At 41.4% G+C, this 27,491-nt stretch overlaps 1 protein-coding gene across 5 annotated transcripts in view; it reads left to right on the top strand.

Moving 5' to 3' along the window:
* Positions 1-26,989, top strand: part of POLQ (DNA polymerase theta) — a 56,863-nt gene extending 29,874 nt beyond the window's left edge. For 3 of the 5 annotated variants that reach the window (XM_054188392.1, XM_054188388.1, XM_054188391.1), the window contains 15 exons: positions 558-3,685; positions 4,715-4,858; positions 6,468-6,664; positions 8,159-8,399; positions 9,520-9,713; positions 11,434-11,571; positions 12,971-13,145; positions 13,643-13,778; positions 15,840-15,958; positions 16,705-16,889; positions 17,228-17,339; positions 18,919-19,043; positions 20,552-20,705; positions 22,541-22,656; positions 26,504-26,989. In XM_054188392.1, the coding sequence (XP_054044367.1) occupies positions 558-3,685; positions 4,715-4,858; positions 6,468-6,664; positions 8,159-8,399; positions 9,520-9,713; positions 11,434-11,571; positions 12,971-13,145; positions 13,643-13,778; positions 15,840-15,958; positions 16,705-16,889; positions 17,228-17,339; positions 18,919-19,043; positions 20,552-20,705; positions 22,541-22,656; positions 26,504-26,617 (5,278 nt within the window). In that variant the 3' untranslated portion in view covers positions 26,618-26,989. Of the gene's footprint in view, positions 1-557; positions 3,686-4,714; positions 4,859-6,467; positions 6,665-8,158; positions 8,400-9,519; positions 9,714-11,433; positions 11,572-12,970; positions 13,146-13,642; positions 13,779-15,839; positions 15,959-16,354; positions 16,523-16,704; positions 16,890-17,227; positions 17,340-18,918; positions 19,044-20,551; positions 20,706-22,540; positions 22,657-26,503 lie in introns of those variants that run through there. The other 2 variants (XM_054188389.1, XM_054188390.1) reach the window with 2 other exon arrangements.
* Positions 26,990-27,491: the final 502 nt, after the last annotated feature.

The following is a 27,491-nucleotide window of genomic DNA, read 5'->3' as shown; positions in this document are numbered from 1 at the left end:
TGTTAATGCTTTCTGGAGACCTTTTGCTGCCTCTAAAAGGCAGCTCCACCATGTGATCAAATGAGTTGATGATTTATTACTGTCTTGTGTAGATCTCACATTTGAGATTGTGATCAAAATCTTGTGGTTTTCATGTTAATGCAATGACAAGCTTCCTTGATCAAGTCCCTGTTGGACTGTGCCATGACACCTGTCTGATTCATGCTCCTGAAGTTTCCTTTCTTTGGAAAACAGTGCATGGAGGAGAATTGATTCAGATCTGGATCTTGCCCTAGTAGGGAGCTGGGACCCATCTGGAGCACATGTTTGGACACAGAAACCTGGGAATGCTTCTGGGGTATGCAGGCAGTAATATCTTTCCTCAACATGAATTCACATATAGAAAACGGAAATTGTTATTTTCTATTAAGTGCATTATATTTTGCATATAGTGTTCTGTGAAGCTAGGAAGCTGTGAAGCTAATTGAAATGGGGGTGGACCGGAATAGTGCCAGCTCCTTGTGTTGTTTGTTATTTTCTGCACGAATGTTTACTTCTGTCTTTTACCTTTCCCATAGTGTTCGTAGGGCTGTGGATGAAGATGAAGAATCGGCAGAGGAGCGTCGGACTGTGCGCAGTGTCTGGATGGCTGGAATGAAAGGCTTAACCGAAAGAGAAGCAGCTTCCCTCATTGTGGAGGAAGCCAGAGGACTTCTTCAGCAGGATTTGGCACTGATGGGAGTGCACTGGAACCCAGAGTCTTTTCTTGAGACTGATACATCCTCTATGATCAGCAGTGAGTCAGAACTGGAAGACAGCCTACGTAGATCTGAGTCTTCCAGGGTGTTAAACAAAAAAGGGTGCAGAGCTCAACATCTTAATGGTCTTGGTTTGCAGACTAGAAACTTATCAAATATTAAAAAGGGATATAAAAGGCAATTAAGCAGTAGTACAGAAAACTCCAGATTTGAGAGTGAAGTCCCAGGCAATGATGATATAGTGTGCAGTGCTAGAAAACGGCCAAATATGTGCAGAGATAATGAAAACATAGAAGGAATTTCTCTGGTCAAAACCAAGACGGATTCCAGGAAAGCAATTCCAGAACTCCCTAGTGAACAAGGGAAAACACCAACACTGAGAACGAAGTCTTCAGCATCTAGATTAATAAAAAGTACGGACATGCATTTAAACAGAACGAGAAACAAAAATACTGCTTCAAAACTGCAGACGTCACTTCTTGAAGATTCAAACAGGCTTAGTATAGACATACAAAAGCCACCTGCTTTCCACCCCACTGTCTCTACAGATAATTTTTTTTCAGACCAAAATAATAAGGAATTTATGGAAACAGGGTCTGTAACTCATAAAGTCTCAAATTCTGTACAGATGAGGGAAATTAATTTTGGGAGGAAAGATAAAATGGAAGGATTATTTACAGAGCCTACTACCACTAATGAAGGCATGCCTAAAGGGAGAGCATGTTTTCAGGCACCTGTTACACTGAAGGGTACTCCACACATCAATGTGGAGGCACATAACATTGTAGGAAGTCTAGCACCTGGTAGTACTAGGACACAGAGAAATGAAAACACTGATGATAAGCAGAATAAAATTAATAAAATGCAAACAGATGCAAGCTGTGCTGAGGCGATGATTGGTAGGCAGCAGATTGCTTTAGACACAGATCACGGTAATGTAACTGCTAGCTGCTCTGGAAGTGGAGATACCCATCGTGGCAGCAGGATACGGAAGCCTGTGCATTTTTGTCCTGGTGAGGATAAATCCTGCCACATTCAGATTCAGAGTGGTGGCAAAAATGGGAGCGAAAATCCCAATGCAATATTGTTACAAGCTGGAGCACTGCAGAAAGCCAACAGTCATCCTAAGGGTTTTCTGAAAGACTCTCTAGTAAAATCCAGAGGTGTTTGCAATGCAGACGATGTTCAGAATGGCCCATCCTCTGATCTGTTTTCTGACTCTAGAGACTTTGAAGAGAGCTTCCAGTTGGATACTCAAACTGAGATGATAATAAAACAGGAGGGAGCAGCTGGAATCACGGGACAGCAGGGAATACAAGGTTCAGAGCTGGCAGCAATACCACGGCAGGAAATCTCCAAGAAACTAAACACTTCACGGACTGAGAATGCTACTGATGGAAGGCAGGCTGCAACAGTTAGGAAACTGGGCTTATCGAGTGTTGTCGCAACAAATAACATTACAAAAAACACAGCTCAGCACTGCAGTAATAAAGTTTTGGAGTCTGGAGGCCTTAATTTACAGCCTGTGGCGATGGAAATAGAATCTGCACGTTGCCTTAAAGATAGCGATTTCTCAGTGACTGACTCTCAGCTACACAGTTTTCTACAAGACTTCCATACCCAAAATTCAGTGAAAAGGGAGAGTGTATCTAAAGACCTTAGTAAAGCAACCTCCCCTTTTAGTAGGGAGCACATTGTACAAGTAGAATGCCACCCTGTCCCCGAAACAAGCCTGAATATGAGTGGTAGCTTGCTGTTTGATGATAGCTTCAGTAATGGCAGTGACCTTTCAGCTGTTCACGTCACAGAAACTGACAGAAAGGACCCTGTGGAGAAGCAAGAGGCTTTGCTTCCTCCAGATTGTCTTTTGCAGAACCTAAGGTCTGTTCACAGTAAGTTTGATGTCTGTGGCAATCAGAAAGAGCATGAGGATCATGCGCACCTTAACAATGTGTCTCTAGCATTCTCTGATCTAATAGCTGAAGTCTTAGATCATGCAAACTCGCCATCTTTTCTGGAAGATCTTCCTTCTCCGTTTCATGGTCAGTCAGTATTAAGAAACCCAGTGATTTCTAACAATGACCACAGACCAAAGGATTTAGTAGGAGATCAAGGTGAAAAGCTCCAGAGAAGCCAGCAAGCTTTAGACAAGAAAACTCATCCAATGGTGTGGACTGACTGCTCGTTTGAACTAAGCCCAGGATTGCAGGATGTGTTAGACAAATGGCCTAGTCCCTCAGGCATTGAACCAGTTTCAGTAAGCTCCTGTTTGAAAGGAAAGTTAGCTGCTCCTATTGTTAATCAAGAGCCAGATCCAGTTTTTAAATCTGACTGTTTAGATTCAGATTTAAATCAGCCAGAGCGTTTACCCAATTGCCAGGATTTAAAAAGCTCTTTCGAGGTTGAAACAGAAAACTTGGATCTTCAGAAAACAGACTGCGTAACACTTCCAGTCAAGGGAAGCAACAGCAAATTGTGTCCTCCACCAGATAGTAATAATGTGCTTATTCCTCCAACACCTCCCCAAGAACTTTTTCCAAAGAGTTCCATTTCTCTCTCTGTGAAATCTGGAAGGAAGAGGCAGGTTGCCTGCATGAACAAAGGGCAGCTGATTCAGCCACAGCAGAATAACAAGGGCAATGCAGAGCAGCAGGTAAAAACACTCCAGGTCAAACTTGGGAGTGTAGACCCAAGTGAGACTGATGAGATAAAAGATGATTCCACTATAGACCAAGGCTTTTCACTGCAGCTATCTCAGGATGTTTTTCCACTTGTTCCCTTAAGTGCTGAAAGTTTCACTATTATTGATGTAGCAAGTGACAAAGCACTTTTCCAGACTTTTGTTGCAGAATGGAAGGAGAAAAGCAGATTCTCCATCTCAGTGGCATGCGAAAGAACAAAATGTCTTATGTCTCCCAAATCAACAATTGGTGGCAAATTCAAAAAAGGTGAGTTCTGTGTTCCAGCACGTTATTTTGTGAACAGCAGGGTGGCATCTTCAGCTTAAAGCAGGAGTGGAGAAGGAAAGGGTTTGCAAAAAAGGAGGAAAATTACTGATACTAATTGACTGTTGTAACTCTCAGTAAAGCAAAGGAGCTGAGTGTTAGTACAGGATAGAGAACTGTTGTCAAGCATTTCATTGGTAGGTCTTTGGTGATGGTAATGAAGCGTTAGCGGCTTGTTTGTGAGAGCACCTAATCTTAATGTTTCATTGTGTATCTGATTTTGAAGTGGATCTATGTTGTGCAATCTCTTTATCCTGTTTATCTTTCCATGTCATAAACAAGTTTTAGTATATTTTGAAACGAATAATATATTTAACAGTAAATTGTACAGATTGCTCAGGGTCTCCACTGAGCAGTGTTACTTCTGGGATTGCCTCTGAACCAAAGTTAAATATTTTTGAGTTTGCAAAAAGTAAACTTGGTTCAATATATGCGTATGTGAAATTCAGATTATCTCTGGGTTGTTGCAATATTGCTTCATTTTTTTTCCACAGAAGTATTCATATTCTGCAGTTAGCTGCTGCTGCTGTGTAAACACACTCTTCCTTTAAAATAACAAGATTAAGCAGAGTTAGATTCTTTGCTGTCATATTGCCATAACAACAACATTTCTTAACTATCAAAATATATTTTTGACAGACAAACGTGAAATGTTTTTCAAAGTGGAGGGAGGGCATACGTTTCTGTCTCAACTCTTGAAAAGATTGCTAGGAAAAGCCAGAGTTTTGCAGGCATGCTATATGGGTAGCTGTTTCTGTTAAGACAAAGTTTTGCTATTCTAGACGCATTGGGTTTTTTCCCGCAAAAGAAACACAGATTTTTTTTTTTTTCTCCCTATAGATAAAAATGAAGATATATATTCACTTTTAAGAAATTTAGGCTCAACTGTGTGTATTTACATTTTCAGGATACAAACTCTTCTGTATTTATGGATGCTATTTTATAATTGTAACTTAAAAATTTTTCCTTTAGTAAGTTCTCCTCAGTGGATGCAAGTTAAAGATGATGGATTTCCTGTCCAAGGCTGTGAGGACATCTTGGTAGTTGGACTGGCAGTATGTTGGGGTGGAAAAGATGCCTACTATATCTCTTTGCAGCAGATACAAGACCAGACTGGTAAGTGAGGAGACAGGCTGTGTTGTGCTATGTGACGCTGCATTTCAAGAAGGTGCCTTCAGCAGATCTCAGAATCACAGAATGGTAGGGGTTGGAAGGGACCTCTAGAGATCATCTAGTCCAATCTCCCTGCTAAAGCAGGTTCACCTAGAGCAGGTTGCACAGGAACGTGTCCAAGTGAGTTTTGAGTATCTCCAGAGAAGGAGACTCCACAACCTCTCTGGGCAGCCTGTTCCAGGGCTCTGTCGCCCTCAAAGTAAAGAAGTTGTTCTTCACATTGAGACAGAACTTCCTGTGTTCCAGCTTGTGCCCGTGGCCCCTTGTCCTGTTGCTGAGCACCACTGAAAAGAGTCTGGCCCCATCCTCCTGACACACGCCCTTTAGATTTTTATAAGCATTGATGAGATCCCCTCTCAGTCTTCTCCAGACTAAACAGACCCAGGTCTCTCACTCTTTCCTCATAAGAGAGGTGCTGCATTCCCTTGATCATCTTTGTAGCCCTCCACTGGACTCTGTCCAGTAGTTCCTTGTCTTTCTTGAACTGGGCAGCACAGAACTGGACACAGTACTCCAGATGTGGCCTCACCAGGGCAGAGTAGAGGGGGAAGATGACCTCCCTTGACTTGCTGGTGACACTCTTCATGCACCCCAGGATACCGTTGGTCTTCTTGGCCACAGGGGCACATTGCTGGCTCATGGTCAACTTGTTGTCCAACAGGACTCACAGGACTCTTCTCTGCGGAGCTGCTTTCCAGCAAGTCAATCCCTAACCTGTACTGATGCATGGGGTTATTCGTCCCTAGGTGCAGGACCCTACACTTGCTTTTCTCAAATTTCATTAGGTTCTTCTCTGCCCAACTCTCCAGCCTGTCCAGGTTTCACAGTATGTTGGCACGGCCTTCTAGTGTGTCAGCCGCTCCTCCCAGTCTTGTGTCATCAGCAAACTTGCGGAGGGTACACTGTCCCCTCATCCAGGTCACTGAAGAATATATTGAACAAGACTGGACCCACTACTGACCCCTGTTGGAAACACCGCTAGCTACAGGTTCTACAGATGGGTTCTTGGAAATGTTTTGAGAAATCCCAAACTCAGCTCAGCTGTGTGATGGAGTGATTTAGCCATATTATTTGGCAATCTTAAGTGTTGAACCCCCTTGAACATGTTGCTGTGGATACATCTGTGGTGCTGTCTAATAAGGCCAGGTAGCTGGCTCAAGCACTGGACTGCTGAGCATGCGTATGCTGAAGTCTTAGCTTACTCCCACGTTCTCTTTACCTTGCTTGCTTTTCTATTTCAACTTCTTCCAATTTTTGCTCTCCAGAAAAAAAACTGACACTTGAGTGCTGAACATAACCCAATCTGTGCTATGTGGGCTCCTGGCTGTTTCTTCTGTTTCTCCTTTGTTTAATAGTACAGACACAGCGTATTGCTTTTGGGAGTTTTGTCTGGTTTGATAAAATATATAATCGGTATAGGTTTATTGTTACTTCTTCACAGTTCAGCTGTATTTTTTGTGCTTTAGGTGATTGCATTCAAGATTTTTCTCATGCCTTTCTTATCACACAGTGGGTAAAAAAGATAATCTTTTGCTTGTATTTCCTGCCTTAGAAATCAGTATGAGTTTGGCCCCACCGCCTTTGGACAAAAACCTGTCTGTAACAGAGAGACTGTATCATCTGCAGCTGTACCTGCAGAAGAAGCCCAAGCAGGAGCGCTCACTTGTCATGTATGACTTCATTCAGCACTACAAGACACTGGTGATGGCTTGTGGCATCTCCTTGGAAGGAAGTTTTGAGGACCCAAAGGTTTGCAGGATTAAGAAATTTAGCTTGGGTAAAACTACTAGTATAAGCACACCAGTGGAAAGACAGGAGTACCGTCTGGTACTTTCCTGCTGTTATTTAGATTTGAGTACGCACACCTGTCAGAGGGTTTAGTGAAATTTTCTTCCAGTGGGAATTCTAGAACAGTATTTAGAGGAGACTTCTTTTGCTATGTATGTTCATGGTGCCTGCAAGAGAAACAGAGGAGGTTCAGTGATAGGTTAACATGCTAATCTTTCACGCCGGATTGCTTGGGTGGGGGGGATGAGGTTACATCTCCTCCCTGTCCCAGCAGACAGGGCTGAACTCTTGTTTTGTTGCTATAAGAAGCTTGGGACTAAAATGGCAGAAGTGCTTCTGGTCAGATTATTGATTCTGAGAGCAGAAGGCTTTGTAAGCAAAAGATTTACCTGCCATGTGTATGGACCACCTTGGTACTGCTATTTTCTCAAAACAAACAAAGTTTACATGTAATTTCAAAAGGTAGGTTCGAGTACCATTTGTAATTCAAATGAAACACTAGAAAGAGGTAAAAGCACCTTCTTGTCCTCATTAGGAAAAGCTCTAGATGCATAGAAATTTCTGATGTTGATTTTTAAAGCTTGCATCACACATGGGCTGAATAACGCCACGGCAATATTAAAGTCTGCAGGTAAGTAGCTAAGGTGTTCCACAAAAGAGCAAACATAGCTTTTCATACCAATACATAGTTTTAGGATAAAATTAAAGAGCAACAAAAGTAGCACCTTTCACTGCATTGTTCTGTGTATTAAATGGAGTCATATTTGTTTATTTTAGTGATGCAATAAAGGTACACATACACAGACACATGCATTCACCCCCCTCCCACAACCCCTCCCCCCATATACATGTAGTTTTTACCTTCTGTTTGCATGACAGACAATGCAGAAACCTATGTTTCATCCTATTTTGACACAAGAAATTGAAATATAGCTATAACTGAAATTGCTTTGAAGACAGTGGGAGGTACGAGGCTTACTGCGGATAAAACTTGCCTTGCAGAATTCTTGGTACTAGTGCTGATGTGCAAAAAAATAAAAGGAGAGCTCAGCTTGACTAATATTTTAGATCAATAGCAATTTCTGATTTTTACAAAGTCAGTTTTTGGATTAAACACGTTTTGATCCCAATTTTCATATTTAATCACCTTTGTGTGAGGTTTTAATAAAGGAAAAAAAATGAGGACGACACTTCTAGATGTGTTTAGTTGACAGAGGATGAGGTTTTCAAATGTGCAGAATTAACTTTGAGTGAAAATGAAGCTTTTCAGTGATTTATGCCCTCTTGAAGGTTTTATCTGAAATCACATAACTTTTCCACAAATTATTCCAGTCTGCCTGCCGAATCAAGAAAAATAATCTGCACTACAACCTTGCATTAATCCCCGGTTAAGTATTTACGTCGTATTATGACTAAAATGGAAAAAAAGGTCTCATGTAGCTCTCCCTTTTTAAGGTTGCATGTTGGCTGCTTGATTCTGGCTCTAAGGAACGTACACTTCACAACATGGTGACTAACTTTCTCCCCAACGAGCTACCTCTACTGGAAGGGGTAGGCACCGGCCAAGGGGTGCAGAGCCTGGGGCTTAGTGCCAGCGGAGATCATTCTGGGCGATACAGAGCAGCAACAGAGTCTGTGCTTATCTTCAATGTCATGAACCAACTTCGTAATGAATTACAGAAGGAAAATCTCACAGGTAAAGAGAGCTCCTCCTGATGGGGGTAATGATTGAGGGTTAAAGGCAGCTGTGGTACCACAGGCTGAATGATCAGTGGAGAAGAGAAGACATTTGGAAGTTCTTATCTAAGTATATTCTCTGGCAAACTGCTGATTTGTTAGAAGAGGGCACTTCCCTTAGAAGTACATCTGTTTTGTCATATATTAAATTTTGAATTAAAATAGAATTTTTATATCCTAAATATCCACCAGTTCCATTGGGTAAGGCAACAGCAGACTCTATTTTAAGTATCTGAATCAAGCAGATCCTTACCTCCCAGGTGAGTACCCTGGCCATTCGGAGGGGCCTTGTGGGTCTATGGTTTCTCATGAACATGTTCGAAAGCTTTTGCATTTCCTTATAGAAACAATTCCTAAAATCCGCACGTTTTCTGAAGGAGATTTCTTGCTCTTCAGCCTGCCCATGGCAGCATTGTTCGTTATGTATGTGTTGTGTCCACGAAACTTTTGTGATCCCATAGTGAATGATCCCGTATGTCTGCACTAATATTTGATGAGTGCTTGTCTCTGTTTAAAAACAATCAAACAAAAAAAAAACAACCCAAAAGCACATACCTGTTGGTGGGCTTTGTGATTATTTCCCCTAAATTGTATCCAAAGCCTAAGATTAGGGTCCTGTCTCAACTGAAGTCTTTTATTGCAAGTTTACCACAGCATTTATGATAGTGACAACTAAACCTTGGAACATTTTTAAAAGATGTGGGTGGTGGAATGAAAGTGTATGAAGTTAGCTTTACATTAAGCATGTCTGCAGTTTATAAAATGTTGATATACAAAGAGGTGTGTATGTCTTAGAAAAAAGATTTTTGACAGAAGTTGTTATTCTCTTAAATATTTTTGTGATAAAAAATTCTGGAATACTTTTTACTATGAAATATTTCTTACTATGACATTTTCCAGAAACAAAAAGTATTTAAACTAAATCTATATTAAAGGATTTCAGCATTTCAGCGTGTCAGGACATACAGGGTTTTAAAAACTGAGGATTCCCCAGTTGTTTTTTTTATGAATTTGTTGATCTGCAGTTGATCTGTTTTTGATGTTATGAAAGTTTTTCTTGGGCGTTGTACTTATTACAGATGTATTTTCTAAAGTGGAGATGCCCACCCATTATTGCTTGGCTCTGCTGGAGCTGAATGGCATTGGTTTTAGCACAACAGCGTATGAAACCCAGAAACAGGTCATGCAAGCTAAACTGAGCGAGATTGAGACCAAGGCATATCAGCTGGCAGGCCACAGTTTCTCCTTGACCAGCCCTGATGACATTGCAGAGGTACGTGAGGGTTAGGGTGGGAGGGGGAGAACTTTTTTAGGAGTTACCCTCATGAAGCTTTTGCTTAGACTTAAGAAAAATACCTGCTTGGGCAGACTGTGTAGGAAGAAAAGACAAAATGCAAATTGAACTCTGCTCAGAGTCGATTTGCCTTCACGCTCATTATGAGCCTGCTGCCTGCAAGGTGCTGTGCGTCTCCTGCTTGTTACTGATCATTCTGATTTCTGCGAATTTCAGCAGAAATAAAGAAAGTAGAAGTGGAAATAAGTATGTTGGAAATAAAAACCAAGTGGAAATAAGCATATTGTTTGTATAGGACCTTGGCTTCTCTTGGCGCATGAGATGATCTGCCAACGAAATGGCTTTTGGAATATTTTGGATGAATGATGCGGGACTAGAGAAGGTTTTTTGCAATACCAGTATTCTGCGCATGAGATGTGATGTGATACCATGTAGTCTGAGTCTAGGAATGGTTGTACTGAATAATTTGCATTGTTACCCTGTCCCTATACAGACATGAAAGAGGAGGAAAGGCTGCTTTAAAAGTTTTGAATCAACTAGTGTTTGTTTTTAATAACCTATATAAACTGTTTTTTTGAAAGCCTAAGAAACCCATTTCTATGTAAATTAGCAATACTTTTATTTCTGAAGGACTTTACTATATATTTTTTTAATGTACATTACATGGAATCATAGGAATAGATTCTAATTGCCGTGCATGCTTTTTTTTCCCATTTATTTCTTTTCTATATACTGATTTCTTGCTGAGGGTCTATACTTTATATGGAAGCAGTCAAAATTTGCAAGCATCATCACTAAAAGAAGTTCCACAGAAATATTCCTCCTTTGTTGCAAATGCAGAAGTTTTGCTTGGTAACAGTAGTCTGAGTGAGAACTCCTGAAATAATGCTTGACTCCAATCTCACTCTGCTTCATGGAAAAGGGGAAGGAAAGTTTTTTTTATGAAATGCTGTTCTCTGAACTACAGAATCTTGTTTCTCATGTGGAAATTTTGTTAGGAATCATGTAAAGTATCTTGTATAGGTTAGTAGAGGTTCACCCTTCTAATTTTGTGTCAGTAAAACTTTTATGCTACCAAAATGTGTGAGAGAAAAGCTTCTATTCCCTCCTGCCAGCTGCAAAATGAAACACAATAGCTGCTAAATAGTGTATAATGCTACATAGAAACATAGACTGAAAAAACGAAGAACTGCGTTCTCTCTGTCAACAAGTGAGTATATACTTAATTTTCCAGTTCTTGGCAATTTTTTAGAAAAGCTAATACTCTGGCTATTCCATAAAAAGTATTTTTGACCACCTCCTCCTATGCCATTCGTGTTGCTCTGAAGCCTGCTCCCTGCTGTTTTTTTTTTTCACCAGTGTTCTTCCTGCTTTTAGTCGTCTTAACTCCACGTTTTATTACAGTTGACTGTCAGCAGTAACCTCACTTATTGGATGGAGTTAATTACCTTTTCTAAAAACATACCTCTGAACTCAAACTTATAGTGCTCAGAAAATGAGATTTTTAGATTGCATTTTGTAGTTAATTAAAATGAGGGGGAATGACTTTGATAGCAGAGATCTTTAATCAGCTTTTTAATTACCTGAAAGCAGTTGTACTATCCTTCGGTTGGAACAAGCTGTTTAAGTGCCCGGTTGCTTTTTGTTTTCTCGTGGGAGTAGCATGCAGAAACTGATCTGAAGTGCTGGCCTTTTTCAGGTTTTGTTCCTGGAGCTGAAGTTGCCACAAAATGGAGATGTGAAAGTTCAAGGAAACAAGAAAACTCTGGGTTACACAAGAAGAGCAACTGCTAAAGGGAGCAGGGTTAGGTTGAGTAAGCAGTTGAGTACAACCAAGGTACAGTAAAGTCTGGTTCTAGTCTGACTGTAAAAATAACTTACTTTACATGTCTGCTGCTTGAATACATTGGAGTTAGGTGTGCTGACTTAAATGAAAGTAAATTTTAACTGCCTTTTTGCTCCTCCAGTTGCCACTGGAAATTCAAACTGGGTTCTGCCTTCTCTGTTAGTGGAGTTATTAACTCCTCCTACTCTCCTAAAGCCCGAGTGTAGTGAGGACATGAATATAAATAGCAGGCTTCAATTAAAATAAATCAGGCAAAATTTGATTTCCCAAACCACATGTAAGACCAAAATAGCACAATAATTTTGTAAAGCAAATAGTAGAAGAATTTTTCAACATCAGCTTGAAAGATACTTAATACCGTGGTGATTAAATAGGATATTTTCCCTGGCTGGTACTACCATATCTGTATTTTGTGCTTCAGAGAATTTGTCTTCAGCATGGGTGATCTGATGGCTTATCAAATTTAGTATATCAAAAGCTTATATATATACGTGAAGGCTATTGACATGCTTGTCAGCTGATAAATATTGTGGAGCTGCATTAATACCAACTGCTGCAGGCTAATGGTTGCTCTTGCCAGACAAGTGGTATTAGTAGATATATATGTTCCCTGTTTTCAGGCCTCATTAATCTGTGTTGTTCTCTTAGTTCCCCCTTGTTCAGTGTAGTCAGTGCTTGGAAGACAGGTATTGATTTCTGAAACTCAAGTGGCAGTGAAGAAGTGAGCGTGGCGGTGGTGGCAGAGCAGGGAGCAAGAAGCAAAGTGAGGATTTTTTCCTTTTGTGATGTGGAGGGATGAGGCTACCGCTGCCTGCTGCATACAAACAAATGTTATTTTGAGAAATGTTTGCATGCCACAGTCTTTTTTAAATTCTTGTTAGTGCTTTCATATTTCTGATTTAACTGAAAGGATTTGATTGCTAGTGGTCAGCTTTGTCTTTCAAGGACCATGGTCAAGGGCTTCATTTTGTTGCGCTCCTAGTAGACGGATAGGAGAGAGCAGGGAGAAAAATATGCAAGAAGATGGAGGAGGGGCGCTAACGCTGGGCAAGAGGAGACAACGTAGGGGACCTATGGCAAGTGATTCTTTATTTGATCATTTCAGGTGATTTATTGGTTGGTGGAGACTGAGTGGTGATGAGGATGCAGAAGTCCAAAGAGAAGTGATTGCTTTCTTGTGTGTAATAAAACTGCAGCTGTGTCTGATGGTGCTTTGATTGCCCAGGTGTAGGCGGTATAAGTGGAGGGGATATACCATTTAATTTTAAGGCAGTGACACTGGAAGCTCACTGGGGGTAAAGGAGCTGACTTTTCCTGCAGAACTGCAAAAACTTTATAAATAAAGCTTTAAAGGCAGTTAATTATAGTTGTGCCCTTTTCTCCCCACAAGGATGTTTTGGAGAAATTAAAGACACTTCACCCATTGCCGGGGCTGATATTGGAATGGAGGAGGATCAACAATGCCATTACTAAAGTGGTGTTTCCACTACAGAGGGAAAAGCGATTGAATTCTGCGCTGGGAATGGAAAGGATATATCCAGTGTCACAGACTCACACAGCTACAGGTAGAGAAATGCCTGCAAAATCCTCACTTCTTACTTTTTTTTTCTTTTTTTTTTTTTTTGGTGTGTGTGGGCAGCTTTTCTATGGGGAAAAGATAGGGAATCAAGCCTGTGCTCCACTTCAGCCAAATGAAAATACTGAAATGCCTATTTCACATGAATCTGCCCTAAAAGTCTAGATGTGTTAAAATAGCTTTTGTGTTCACCGAGCAGTATTATTCATTTCTTGCATATATTAGCATGTAAATCTCTGACCCCAAAACAGGTTCAGGATTTGGGAGTTTCTTATTAGCGATACAGGAACACTGCACGGGAACCATCTCAAGCCCATTAAACCCAAATTATTTTTCCTTTTCTTCAGTTTTCTCAGTTGTCATGTCCTGTCCCACCCCGCCCCCCTGCCCCGTGTTTTTTGGAGATGCAGATATGTGTTCAGCTGTGTTAAGTTAGAGAGACTCCTCTTGGACCTTTACTTAGTTCTGCTTTGTCTGCCTTCTCAGGTCGAATAACCTTCACGGAGCCAAATATCCAGAATGTGCCAAGAGATTTTGAGATTGAAATGCCAACTGTGGTTGAAGAAAGCCCACCCTCCCGAGCCCATGGAAACGTTAATTCTCATGCTCTTTCTGGGGGCAGGTAGGAGGATCATGGCAAAGCTTCTGCCTACTCTGCTGATATTAATGTGGTTGAGTTGTCAAATTTCTCTTTTCTTACTTCACCTTTAAAGGTCCCTTCCAACCCAACAGATTCCATGATTCTATGAAGATACCAGGTAGCAGAAAAAGATTTCTATAGCTGGTCTCTGTTAACCAAATGCCCTGTTTTGACAGAATTACATGCCAGTGCCTAAACAGTTGTGTGGAAGTCTAGTGAAATATCAGGGTGGGTCTTTTGGCGGCTAGCTTGTGAGCTTTGGGGCTTCATACTTGCTGGTGGTTTTCTGTCCTTTCAGTTTTTCTTTCCATTTGGGGTCTTGTCCCACATGTGTCATCTGAACGACTTCTATGATCTTTTTTCCCATAGCAAGATGTGAGAACTTTCAGAAGTTTTTTGGCCCTTCTATCTCTTTTTTCCTACCACCATGCATCTAACATTGTTGTGCCTTGAGCAGGTCATGGGAAGAGAGGCCAGGAGTAGCAGGATCTTGTCCATCTCTCTTCAGGAGAAGAACCAGGCCTAGCCATGGAGGCAGAAATGTCATTCTGAGAAATAGGCTCTGGCAGTGCTCAGGCTTGCAGCAGCTTTGCAGGACAGTTGTAGAGTGGGCTGTGTTCTTAGAGTCTTCCCTGTAGAGAAGCATCCCGTCAAAGGAATGGAGTGCTTGCTGAACTTTGAGAGAGGTCTGCTTCTCAGCCTGACTTTTGGGACTACGTTCCTTAGTTAAGCAGCCACTGTGTTAGGAAGATGGGACAATCCTAAGGCACAGAAATGACTGCTGGTGCAAAAGACGCTATTTTCACGCAGCTGAAATCTGATAGGCCGTCCAAACTGTCTTTTATCTCAGTGATTATTATTACTGCTCCTTCCTCTTGTTGTAAGAAGCTTCTGGCCAAAGGATTGTAGCTAAATTAGATCATGGTATAAAGCCCTTGCTCATTCAACTAAATTGGGAACCTATGCTGGACAGTGTGATTTTCTACAGTTATCATATGTTGTCATATGTTATCCCTCACCTTTATTTCTTTTGAAAATTTATTTCTGTGATTTTTGTGCTATCTTTCATCTCCTTGATCCCTACCATCCCTGAAATAACAAGGTATAAGAAGAAAAGGGTGTTCATAGGGGAAGAGAGCATAATGTCTTTTCTGTGCTTTGCTGAAACCAGTCTTGATCTCGAAGATACCTTTTCATTCTGATAAAGAAATTGCTCAGATCCCTGACTGAAACATCAAGGACTTAAAAAGGCCTTTTGACTTCCAGCGAAGAGCACGATGGGCTGGCTAATGGACTGGTGCTGATGGGAGTAGGAGGTGTGAATGGCATCACAGGTGTGCAATGTAATGGATACAATTCTATCTGCAGCTATGAGTGACTTGGACAGGAGAGCTAGGGAAGCCCTGAGAGGTTGCAGAGCACTTGGGTGCCACTGTAAACTTCTGGCCTTCTGGAAAAGAAAATGAAGTTGCTTTGGGGCAATTTTTTGCTCATTCTTTAGAGAGGAAACACGCAGTGTTTTATGAGCACATCTTCTGCAACTTCTGCTCTGCTTTTACAGGCTTACGTGTGTGTGTGCTTGCACAGTCATGAGGCTGATGTTGTGGGAGAAAGCTTTTCTGTCTGTACTAGGTATGGGCTGGTGTAGGCATTCTGCATAGGAGAATGATGTTGAGAAGACTTAGCACGTGAGGTAGGGTGTTGAATTTTTAGGATTCCTGTAGGACTTCTTTGCTGTTTTTCTGGAACACATACATCACAGATTTGCGGTCTTTCATCTTACCTGTTTTCGAGTGGAATTATCCAATTTCTGGACCAAACCCTGAATGTAGTAGGAAGATTTATGCCTGAATCTGTTCAGAGTCAGTAAATCCCTTCAGGTGTACATATGGCCTCTGTCCAGTTCCCCCATGGTCAAGTTAGGTATGGATTATTCAGAAAAGTGGAACAGAGGCTTGTTTTCACTGATTCTTTGTGGCAAAATGATTATGCATCTTCAAGTGTTTTAGAAATTTGTGAAAAAGTCATTCTTTGTCTCCACAGATGTAGAAAGCGTTCCAGTATTTTGCCTAATGGCCTAAAATTTCAGGCTGAAGACAGATCCGAAGAAAGAGGAATACCCTTTTCCGTTAGCATGAGGCATGCTTTTGTTCCCTTCCCAGGTAATGCCCAGATCCTGCTCCGTGCCAGCTAATTGTTAAGGATATAGTTAACAAAAAGTCCTAGCTCTAATGAAATTGATGACAGTAGATATCTGACTTAGCAGGCTACTTGGAAAACTAATGCAGTAGTTAGCATGTCCTCAAAATTATTCACAAGACTGTAAAGGAGAGTGTTTCAACCAGGGAAAATATTCAAATGTTATAATTCAAATGTTTACACCTTCACTTCCTCTTTAGGAATACATATATTTTTAAAGAGCTATACTTAGGCAGAGCTTAATACAGAAACTGCACTCTATGTAGTGTTATTTCTAGCCAAATGTCAGTTCTCACGTTGCCTGCCCTGGCTCAGTACAAGTCTGCTGGTCTGATCTCGGTGCTGATCATTCCTATCAGGTGCTAGACTTTTACACGGACACCTGGACAGATACTCGTTCTGTGTGTTTTTGATGGATTCTAGATGTAGGCCCTGCATGGAATGCAAGCAAACCTGGGCATCGAGGAAACAGGCAAGAATTTATCTGATTTAATTTCTGCTGTTTATTGGCACAACTTTTAGCAGTCCAGAAGCAACTCCTAAAAGTTTTCGCGAGAAAATGGAGACTGAGGTTGCATAGAAATAGCTGCGGAAAACTTTCAGAGCAGGAGATGCAGGGCCAGCTTCAGTCCTTCTTGCTGGAATGTTGGTTGGAATGTTGTTGGAGTAATTTATGAAATAGTGATTTCTGCTGACTTCTTGACTTTAGGTGGCTTAATCTTGGCTGCTGATTACTCTCAGCTTGAACTGAGGATCCTTGCTCATTTGTCTTGCGACTGTCGTCTCATTCAAGCCTTGAACGGGGGTACTGATGTCTTTAAGAGCATTGCAGCAGAATGGAAAATGATTGATCCTGAGGCTGTTGGAGACAGGACCAGGCAACAAGCTAAACAGGTAATTTTTAGGAAAAACAATTCAGCAGCAGCTTTCTAGGTGGGAAGGTTCAGTGTTCAAAACGTCAGGGAGTCACAATAGTATGGTTTTCTGTTTGAGTTCATCTGCGATTGTGCGGTAGATGCCTTGTACGCCCTCTCACTCTCAATGTGTTTCAACCAGAGCTGTCTGGGCTTTGGGGGATGAAGGTGGAGAAAAGCAGCATGAATGGTTCGGACTTCTTGAATGCTTGCCCTTGTTCCCATACACGTCTTCCAGTGAATCACATTTTGTTTTGGCTCTGCTTTCTCTGCATGGCTCACCATATGATTGCGGTTCTTCATGCTGTCCTCTGGCAGATTTGCTATGGAATCATCTATGGAATAGGAGCAAAATCTCTAGGCGAGCAGATGGGGATTGATGAAAACGAAGCTGCCAATTACATTGAATCCTTCAAATCAAGATACACAGGTTCGGATATGGCTGTTTGGATGCGCTGTGGTGGTGGTGGTTGTTTTTAATCCCTTCTCTCCATGTCTCTTCAAATCCTAAATTTGTCTCAGCCTTCTACTACTCCTATCTCTTTGAAAAAGCTTTTCATTTTGAAAAAGTCCAGTGCATAAACACAGCAGTTTGGTACTCCATAATGTTTTACTCCACACTCTGGTTTTATTAATCTTTAGGATCTTGTTGTTTGCTTATTACATGAAGTTTTTTTTGTTTTCTAATTAATCAATAAGCCCTGGGGATTCATGTTAAAGCTCTTAACTGTCCGAATAAGAAACACTCTTTTCCTTATTAAAAGACACAGCTTGAAAGGATACACAATACAACTTTAGACGACACATCTTATAGTTTTTAAATATAACCATTTGTCTCTTCTGTTCTTGTCTTCTGCTTTCATTGAGTTTTAAACTGTTTTGCATATCACTCTTACATTTTTATCCAGCTGCTCAGAGTAGCTCTCCCATATTTTGTAAAAAGACATTGTTGCATTTCTAAGAAGCCTGTTAATTTGTAGGAAAGCGAGAGAGAGAGTAGAGCTGCAATCAGAAAATGAATGGAGGGCAAATGGAATAAGAGACGGCTAGCTCTAATCATACAACTTGGAAATGCCCTGGAAAATTATGTTCTGAAGATTCAGGGTTTGTTTCTTTAGGAGACAGATGCTGAGAAATGGTGTCCTATTAAGAGTCTGTTTAGTCTCCAGTAATTTCTAGGTATTGTCTCCTTCATTATCACTAGAAATGACTTCCTGCTTCTTCTCTATTGTTAATGTGTGTACATACAAACTCCACAATGTACCTTACATTTTAACTTCGCTTCTTATGAATTTTTACTTATATGTATTGCCAGGCTGACATGCTAAATTACATACCTAATGAATTGACTAATGTTGTCAGTCTTGATCTTGAATAGCTCCTTTTACCTTTTATATTTTGTAAACCTTGGAAAGAAACTGTCTGAAGTGAACTCTTTCCACTTCAGTGCAGTTGTTACCTGAACTTGCACCGAAAGAGACTCTTACCTGTATCACCTTTCTTTGACCTAAGTTTCTTTTTAATGCTCTCAGTGGATTCACTCCTTCCCTTGCAAAGTGCAGGTGGGTAAGTTTCTTTCATCCTAGAATCTGAAGTGACACGGTCTGAAGTCAGGCAGCCTGGGGCATCAAGGGCTCTGACTTCTGCTTTCAACTGACTGACTTCCTACAGTGCTGGTGCAGGTCCTGACCTCTCCATTATCAATAATACATGTATGCTCCTCTGTGCCTGGGCGCTGTGCAGAATGGTCTTCCTACTTCCTTGTGCACAGTAAGATATCCTGACACTCTGCGCTCTCTTCCACCTCAAAAGTCTTAATAAGTTTCCCATCAGAGCTGCGAATAGGCTGAATGAATGATCGTGTGCCCTTGTCCACTGACAGGGCACGGGAAATTTAAAAAATTACCTTTGTGCTGCTTGGGTTTCCCAGGCTGCTTTCAGTGACCCCAGTGAGAAGTCAATGTGGAACATCAGCTGTATTAGGCAAAACTTTCTCTTTCCTTTCCCAGGGATTCAGAAATTCTTAAGGGAAACAGTGAAGAGCTGCAGAAGAGATGGGTTTGTGCAGACCATACTGGGAAGACGGAGATACCTGCCAGCTATCAAAGATCCAAACCCCTATAGTAAAGCTCATGTATGTTGAGTGCAGTACTTTTTTAAAATTATTACTATTATTTTTAATTTTTAAAGTATTAGTTTCCGTTGCATATCTTATCTGCAGTTTTACAGGGTCTATGAGCCATCTTGTTCCTGACCTTCCACTTCTCACTTAGTTCATTGTTCCCTCGGTTGTTCTCTGAATAACAGAGCTTTTGTCATGGTCTGCGTGACGTAAGTCTTCTGTGACTGGGTGTACAGCTGTCATCGCTGTACTAACCTCACTTCAGAACTCCCACGTTGGAACTGGAGTGAGTAATTTATTGAAATAAGTGGACATGATTTTAAAAAGCCTCCACGCAGTGATGTGCTTTAACTCTTCAGTTGCTCCCACTCAGCAGTCTCCGTATGATTGTATGCTGTCAGCACTTGAACAAGAAAGGGCATTTAAGTCCTATATTTTTGGGTGCTTGTTCCTTCTCATATTTCCCCTCAAAGGAAAAATTGCTCAAACTTGTTAGATAAATATTTACTTAATATACGCCTTTGCACTGGCATTAGTTTTTTTTCAAGGTCATTTTGGATGCATCTGTCATAGACTCTACTTCAGTAAGAGTAAATTGACTCCTTGGGGAGATGTTGGCTCGTTTCTGTGGGGAGGAAGCATTATACTTCTCAGTAGGCAGCTGGATCAGCTTGTGTGGAATTAAAGGTTAGAGTGGAAGAGGGAGAAAGTGGGGGAGTTTGTAGTCCAAGTAGTTGAAAGTGAAACAAGGAGACTCAAAAAACTTTTGAGATTATTTGACTATTTAATCTGAAGGATACTTCAGCATGAAGCTTTGTAGATGTACCTTCTGTTCAACTTTGATTTATTCTTTAAAATCGTATTAAAGATCTGTTAATGAATTATCTTCACTTTAATTTCAGCTCCCTCATAACTTTTTGCACACATTTCAGCTCTAATCAAAGAGAGAAGAACCTTTTAGTACAGTTTTCTTGTCTGAGGAGGGGATTAGTAGAGAAGATGCTTGTGTGGGAAAAAACAGTCATAGTGTGGTCTGGTGTGTTTTTGTACAGCTGTAATGCTCTGGCAGTCAGGGTTCAGTGCAGTAGACCAGATTATTAGTCCATGAAGTCCAACTTCTTGCCTTTGGTTATCCATTCTGGATGGTTTTGAAGATAGGCAGAAGTGTCTTGTGGTACTTGAATTAACTGTGAGATTTTTCTCCTCCTGATCAAACTGTTACCGTGTTTATATGCTTCTCCCTCTTGTGGCTTGTGACTCTTGTAGGTTATTACCCATCATATCAATTAATTTTAAGTTTGCAGAAATCCTGATTTTTCTCAGTCACCTGGAGAAATTTTGTGTCTGAAGCTAGTCTAGAATGTCTCTTTCTTTCAGGCAGATGTAACAAACTCTTTTATCTGGAGGTTTTACCGTGCCTGTAAATACCATGCATTTATTATTTTTAATGAAGTACATGTGGCATGCTGGATTTTATTTATTTTTTGGGGTAGGTTTTGGTAACACCTATCTCTGTTTAGGCAGAGCGACAGGCTGTGAATACGACTGTTCAGGGATCTGCTGCAGACATTGTCAAAACAGCCACTGTGAACATTCAGAGACGCCTGGAAGCTTTCTCCTCTGTGATCAAGTCCCACGGACATCTGGAGAGCTCCTTCCAGAGAGATAAGACTGGTATGCTCACCTCTTCCTTGCACACTACACCAAAACTTCCAGCATTACTAATTAAAAACCAACCAACCAAACAAAAGAATTGCCAGCAAAATAACGTTTAGGGCCTTTGGGCGGGAGGCATTTTATTTCCTGACAGTGGTAAGTCGGTGTTTAATGGGCAAAAAAGTCATAAGGAAAGAGGGAGAATGTCTGCTCAACACACAAACTAAAGCAAATGCTGTGATCAGATCAGGAACCCCAGCTGCCTCAAAGCAGGTTTGGCAAAGGTTGGCGGTGGGAGTTGATGTGCGATATGGCCTGCGATGCTACCACAGAATTGTTCAAAAGTAGGAAGGGAGAAACTGAGCAGATACTCTGGCTTCACAGGCAGTGAAAAGATAGAATGGAGGAAATTCTTGTTCCAAAAATACTTTTTTTTTTTTTTTTTTTTGTTAGAATTAAGTCTGGAATTTGTTGACTGGAAGCTGATGTACAGAGGCTCCAGAAGAGTATTATATGGAGCACTTATCAGCATAAATTTCTTCTGGCTGCAGATAGCAAAGCTGTGCTGGGGTATTCATTCCCAGAGGAGTGCTATGAAGACTTTTTTTCTTTAGCATAGTGTAGACAGTGTTTTGTTCATCAGTCATATATTTTTAGAAAGACAACTTAAGGGATGGAGTGCTATATTTCTTTGATACTTCTTATGCTTCAACTGAAACATGAAGCTGTCTTAATACAAGGAGTCTGATTTGTAGGACTGAGAAGAAAAACTAAATAATTAATTGCTGAACCTCTAAAAATATGTCAGGGAGTTTTATTTTAGAGACAAGATTCTGAGGTCTGCTATGAGTAGAAGGCACGTGCCTGGCAGAACTTCCCACCCCTTCCAGGTGCAGCAGCTACTGACCTTTGGCCAACGTAATTGTAGGAAGGCGAGAAGATGCATTTGTGATAGTCCTTCCTCCTCTGATACTAGCTGTTTCGAGAACTGGCAGGAATTCTTTCGCAGCAAGTTATAAAGGCCTGTGCCATCAGAGAAGCATCCTGCATCGTGTGGCTTCTTCAGCATTGCGGCTTCAGTGCCAGGCTTGTGTGAGGAACTGATGATGCTGTGAAAGCCCTCCGGTAGTTGTGAGCTGGAGTCCTCCTGTTAGCTGACCTGAGAAATGAATAACTTCTGAGTCTGTGTGTGTGAGGTTGTCTTTGTTTTTTTGTTTTGTTTTGTTTTTTTTTTAAAAGCTTTTACTATGGAATGGCTTGTTCTGTTTTATTTTTGTCAGGCAAGGCCTACCAGGATCCTGTTTTTATCAGCTGTTTACTTGTTTATTCAAAAACTGCTCTTTTTCTCTCCTCCCCCCCCCCTTTTTTTTTTTTTAATCAGGAGTAGTAGTTACAGTTCCACATAACAGCATTTGGGAGGAGGCTTACTGCCTTTTTAGACTAGCCATTAAAATGATTTTGGAAGAAAAGCAGAATCCTAATTCATTGCCAGAGAGAACATTGTAAACCAACCTCTGATTAAACCTGACATGATTTTGTTTAAAATTTACTTTTAAAACAGATGGTTCAGGAGACACAACTGTCTCTTGTTTCTCTTCTGATTCATATCTTCGTAATGTAAGGCTGAAATGTTTATATCTAAAATGCTTTTCATTAACATTTTCCCTCGGTAGCTGTACAAATATTGATAGAGTAGCAATGTTTTGTGGTTTTATCTGTAGGCATGGGCTTTTTCATTTTAAAGTTTCTCGTGTTCTTTTTCTCAGCATTAGGAATGTGTGAGGGTTCTGTAATTAGAGGAAACATGCCTTTGCATAATGGTATCTAACAAAGTGTGCTCTTCACCTGTGTAGGAAAGCTAGCGAGGAAGAGCAACAGAAGGACATTACATCCCATCAGCGGAGGTTTCTTTATCCTCCAGCTCCATGATGAGCTCCTCTATGAAGTTGCAGAGGATGACGTCATCCAGGTACAGCTGCGCAGTTGCTTTTTTTCAGCTCTCTGCTGCATTATGGTGTTTCAAACCAACCTTCCTTCTAGGGGCTCAGCTTTTCTTCCCTGGATCCTCTCTCGCTGTGTGCTAAAAGGTCTGTGAAAACAATGTCGAATTGGATGAAAAATGATGTTTGTATTCTTGATCCCTTTATTTTCAGACTCAAGCCATTCCCATGTCTGAAGTTCATTTTTCCAACGTGTGCTTTGCTGCTTGTAACAGCAGTTTGTACAGCTTTTCTGCAAGACTTGATGACTGAAGTAGTTTACTATTGCTGACAGGTTGTAGGGGGAAGTTTTTCTTTGTTTGGAGGTATTATTGCCTCCCTGTTTACACTCATGTCTTCTGGTGCCTAACTCAGAACACGTATTGTTACAGCTGTGGTTTATACTCTGTGTAGGGAAAGGAGGATTCCTTGCTTTTGTTTCCTCATTCCTTACTTCCCTGTCTTTCTGGTATAGGAGTGTTATGGTGGTTAGCAGCATGGTAGGTATAAGAAATGTGCTGTGTGGACTTCAGGCACCTTTCACATGCATGTGTGTGCTCTTCCACCATGTAGTCACTCCCGTGCCTGGGCATGGTGGTGTCTGTGTGACAGCTTTCAGTAGCAAACATTTTATCTGTATGTTGGCAGCTTAGTGTTTTCCCAAGTCCTGAGGACAAACACAGGAAGGCTCCCAGGGTGTGCTACCGTAGCTTGGGGATGTCTTTCTCCCCGTTCTCTTCTGCGCATACACATCTTTAATGACAAAAGGCCTTTTCCTGATGGCAAGCAGTAACTCCCAGTCTGAGAGAGCTTTCAGCAGTACTGACTGGCCTGCGCATTTTTTTTTTTTAGATTTCATTAAGAACAAAAGGTTTAATATTTTTCCTCTTGAATCTCAGCTCAAGCTTCTGTTTGTTTTGCCAGCTCTGTTCAGACATCTGCTGCTTCAGTCCAGGCAGGCTGTTTTAGAGACGAAAAGGCTCCTAACTTTCTCTCTGCAGAAAACTGAAATCCCCTGAGTGTAGCATTTTACGTCTGTAGATGCTGGCTCCCAGTTATCACTCTGTCCCCAGAAGAACTAGGGTGAAGTGAATGGATTTGCTTATTATTTATTGTATTATATTTTTTCATTAACAGCCTCAGCTTCAAAGGAAATTATTACCAGCTTTTCTAACTGCCTTCAGATGTAGTTCTGTACATAGATTTTTCTGGGCAGTCACTTAAAACAGCATAGGTACACAAGGTGTGTTTCCTAGGCTCAGGCTTTCCTTGTGTGTGCCAGATTTGCTTGTTTTTCAAGGATTTCTGTCTAGCTGAGACAACAGGGTACTTCTTACCCCTTTGATTAATTGTTTTTAGGGCCAGAAGGGATCTTTTTTTGTGATAATATTGCCTACTGTCATTTCAGATGCACCGTTGCAACCCAGATCTTTCCACTATAGGATAATTGTAAAGGATCCCTTGAAGGCTCTCCCTCTTAAGCCCCTACTCAAAGTAGGGCCTGAATGAATTAGTCCTTTTGAGCTACCATATATCTTTTAGTAAAAAAAAAGTGAGCATTTCTTGGTTTCTGTATTGGTGAGGTTTTTCTCATCTTGCTGGCACAAAAACTTTATTATACTGTAAATTGTGTATTTCTCTGCTGCAGCAGTGATTTTTATTCAGACAAGTTAGATTGGTCACATGCTTGATGCTGGCTCTTTCTCATTTTCAGCTGCTGAAGCGCACAAAAGAAAACTAAAAATATCTTTCCATATATCTAGGAGTTTGTGTTCCAATCAGAGTATCCTTACAAATGGTTTTTAAGAGAAATGACACTACTGATAGTTCTGTTTCCATTTGTAGTCTATCAGTGAGCTAGCTTGCGTCTTTTAAAAGACCACATTGGGGTAATACCTGTTTTTTCATGTGCTGAAGGTGTGAAATGCCTGGGGCATCAGGGCTTTCCTAGTCTGTGCAGAATGTCAAAGTGTGGGTAGGAGCTTTCGGAGCTTATCACAACAGCAAGACTATGAGAATATTGCCAAAGATGGTAGAATGAGGGCTGACCTCGCCTGTTGAGCTGACTCTGGCAATGAGGAGTCAGATAGGAACGTAAAGGTATAGGCTAGATAGATGCTTTTAAACTGCTTGCTTGTTCCCAGCATCGTTGCATTTATGTCTTTAAGGTGGCCAGTATTCCTCCAAGCATGTTTTGGCTGACCGTTGAAAACTCCAGAAATGATTTTGTTTGATTAATGTACAGTAAATTCAGAGCCCAACCCCCCCCGTGTCAGGGTGTTGGTGCGCGTCCCATCTCATCCCATCAGCTTCACCGGGAACCTCGTGCAGGTTTTCGTTTCTCCCCTGCAGCTGCTGTCCCTTGTTCAAGGTGCAGCAGCCCTAATCTGACGTTCCTCACTGTGTGCTGGACTTGTGACCCTTCCCAGAGAGTCTCCCTCTGTATGGTTGACGTTTCTTTTGTAATACTGGGCCTCAAACTTGATCAAGGCTGCCGTGGTTTCAATAAAGTGGAAAATTGATCTGTGTGTCACACAAGCAACGCTTTTTTTTCTGTGTTCCAGAATTGCATTTTCTTTCCTTCTCACAACAGTGTGTCGTGCTTAAGCCCTGTTCAGTTTTTAATCTCCGATAACCTCGTTTTTTTCCTGCCCAGGCAGTTATTTTTCATCCTATTTTTGAACAGTAGATTATTTCTATCCTACTTCTCTATCCTGCTTCTTTCTACTCTGTACTCGTCTGTGCCGAATTACGTCCTATTTCAAAGCATTTTTCTAGGTTATCGAGATCATTTTGAAATGTGGTATGTAAGGGCATAGGGTTTTGGAAGACAAATATCTCCCTAGTTCTTAATGTTCTTGTAAACTCTTGTGCTCTGATCTCCTCACATCCCTCCTCCCTTCCCCAGTAAAAACTGTGGAGAAATCTCTCCTATGGGTACCCATGAGGAAATTATGAAAATGCATGGAGGGGTCAGAAAGCTCGAATAGTTCCTATGTTGACACGGTGGCCTCTAGCTGAGATGAGGAATCGCAATAATTTCAACGCCTCTTTTCATTCTGCTGTGGGATGGGTGTGGGCTGAAAGATTCATTCAAATAAGCAATCCAGGACAGGCTGGACTCTGCGTGGGTCTTGGGGTAGGAAGGAAAGTCCCTTTATCCAGAGCAGGTATTTACAGTCAGGAAAAAAATCCAGTCTCTTACAATCCAAAAAGTCGCAGGCAAAAATATCTTCTGGTCCTCTAACTGTGTACTGAAATGAACGTTTTCGTAGAAGTACTTGTGGAGGGCAGCAAATGTTGGAGTTGCCTTAACAAAATCGCGATGGGGAAGCTGGGTGGTATTTCTAGCACCTGCATTGGATGTGATCCGCTTTCCCAGAGGTTTGTAGTTTGTGTTTCGCAGAGCGTCTCGTGCCGACACGGCGAGGAGGAACACCGTTCTTTGCCTCTGGACTATTTGGTTTGTGTTGTGCTTTCAGTACACTGAAGTTTTCAGAACAGACTCCGTGAAACACTTAGAATTATGCATCTGGGTGAAAGAGGGGACTCTGCAGGACTCTCAAGTGTTTAATGAAAACTTAGTCTTGCCTCTTTTCTAAGTAGCTTTTAACAGTGCGGAACTAGTCACAACTCTGTGCTGCATAAAACGTTACTGGCTTTATCCAGTTTATCAATTCATAAACCCTAATCAGGTTTAAAATGCATTCCCATTGGTGGTAGGCCGGAGCAAATAAATGCAGGAGAGGACTCCAGGTGTGCGGGCACCCCACCTACTGACAGAAGACCAGAGCGCTGAAGTTACGTGTGCAGCTGATATGTAACGTTTTCTTGTAGGTTGCTCAGATCGTCAAGCACGAGATGGAAAACGCCATCAAACTCTCAGTAAAACTGAACGTTAAAATGAAAATTGGACCTAGCTGGGGAGCCCTGCAGGACCTGGAGCTCTAACACGAAACGCAGCTGTCTCGCGTGTGGCGAGGCCGGAGGCACCGAGGACCGGGCAGCGCAAGGGCCAGCGTTCTCACAGGCAGCGACAGAGGGGTGTGCGGTGCCACCCCCCCTGTCGCGTGCCCACAGACGTCGTTGCAGGCCGGGCTGCCTTCTGAAATGCGTGGTGGAAGCTGGTATGGATTCACCAAGCTAAACCCTTCAGAGGTCAGAGAGCACAATGAAGCGCGTGTACAGAACTGTGGAATTATTAATTGCTAAAAGCACAGTATTTAAATGAATTCTGTTAAAATATGCTTGAGCTTGTAATTTAAAACAAAACCCCAAAGCCTAATGGATCTATTACATATGAAATGAACTGGATTATTCTAATAAAACAAAGCACAAAGATAATTTGTTCTTGTGTGCGGTTTTGTCTAGGGAAAAAAAGTCATTGTGTTTGCACTTCATGTTGAACTTTACAGGCCTCTGGTAGGGTAATTTTGTACTGAATTCTGCTGATGAGATTCAGGTGCTGAAATGGCTTTAGCGCTGGCTGAATTTCTCACTGAGCAGCTGTGCAGCATTCCAGCATTCACAGCGTGTGGAACCGGTGCTTGGTTGGCCTCCGGCTTTTAGGAGAGCGTTTTGGTGACCGACTGCTGTAATTCATCCTACTGCTGTCTTGCACACTGGAAGGAGGGATAGTGTTTGGACTCTGTTAGAGTTAACACAAGATCACCAGCAAAAACATTCCTTTTTAAAGAATGAAACTCAATTTCTTGGTTGAAACCTTAATGGCAATTTGTATTTTTGTGAAGGAAAAAAAATGTCTGGCCAGCTGAAGTGACAGCCTTGCTGGTGTTTGAGGTCTGGTGTGTTAGAGAGTTGTTGC

Source organism: Rissa tridactyla, chromosome 1, assembly GCF_028500815.1.
Source record: "Rissa tridactyla isolate bRisTri1 chromosome 1, bRisTri1.patW.cur.20221130, whole genome shotgun sequence".
In the NCBI taxonomy this organism is placed as follows: Eukaryota; Metazoa; Chordata; class Aves; order Charadriiformes; family Laridae; genus Rissa; species Rissa tridactyla.
This window is presented reverse-complemented; position numbering and strand designations above follow the sequence as displayed.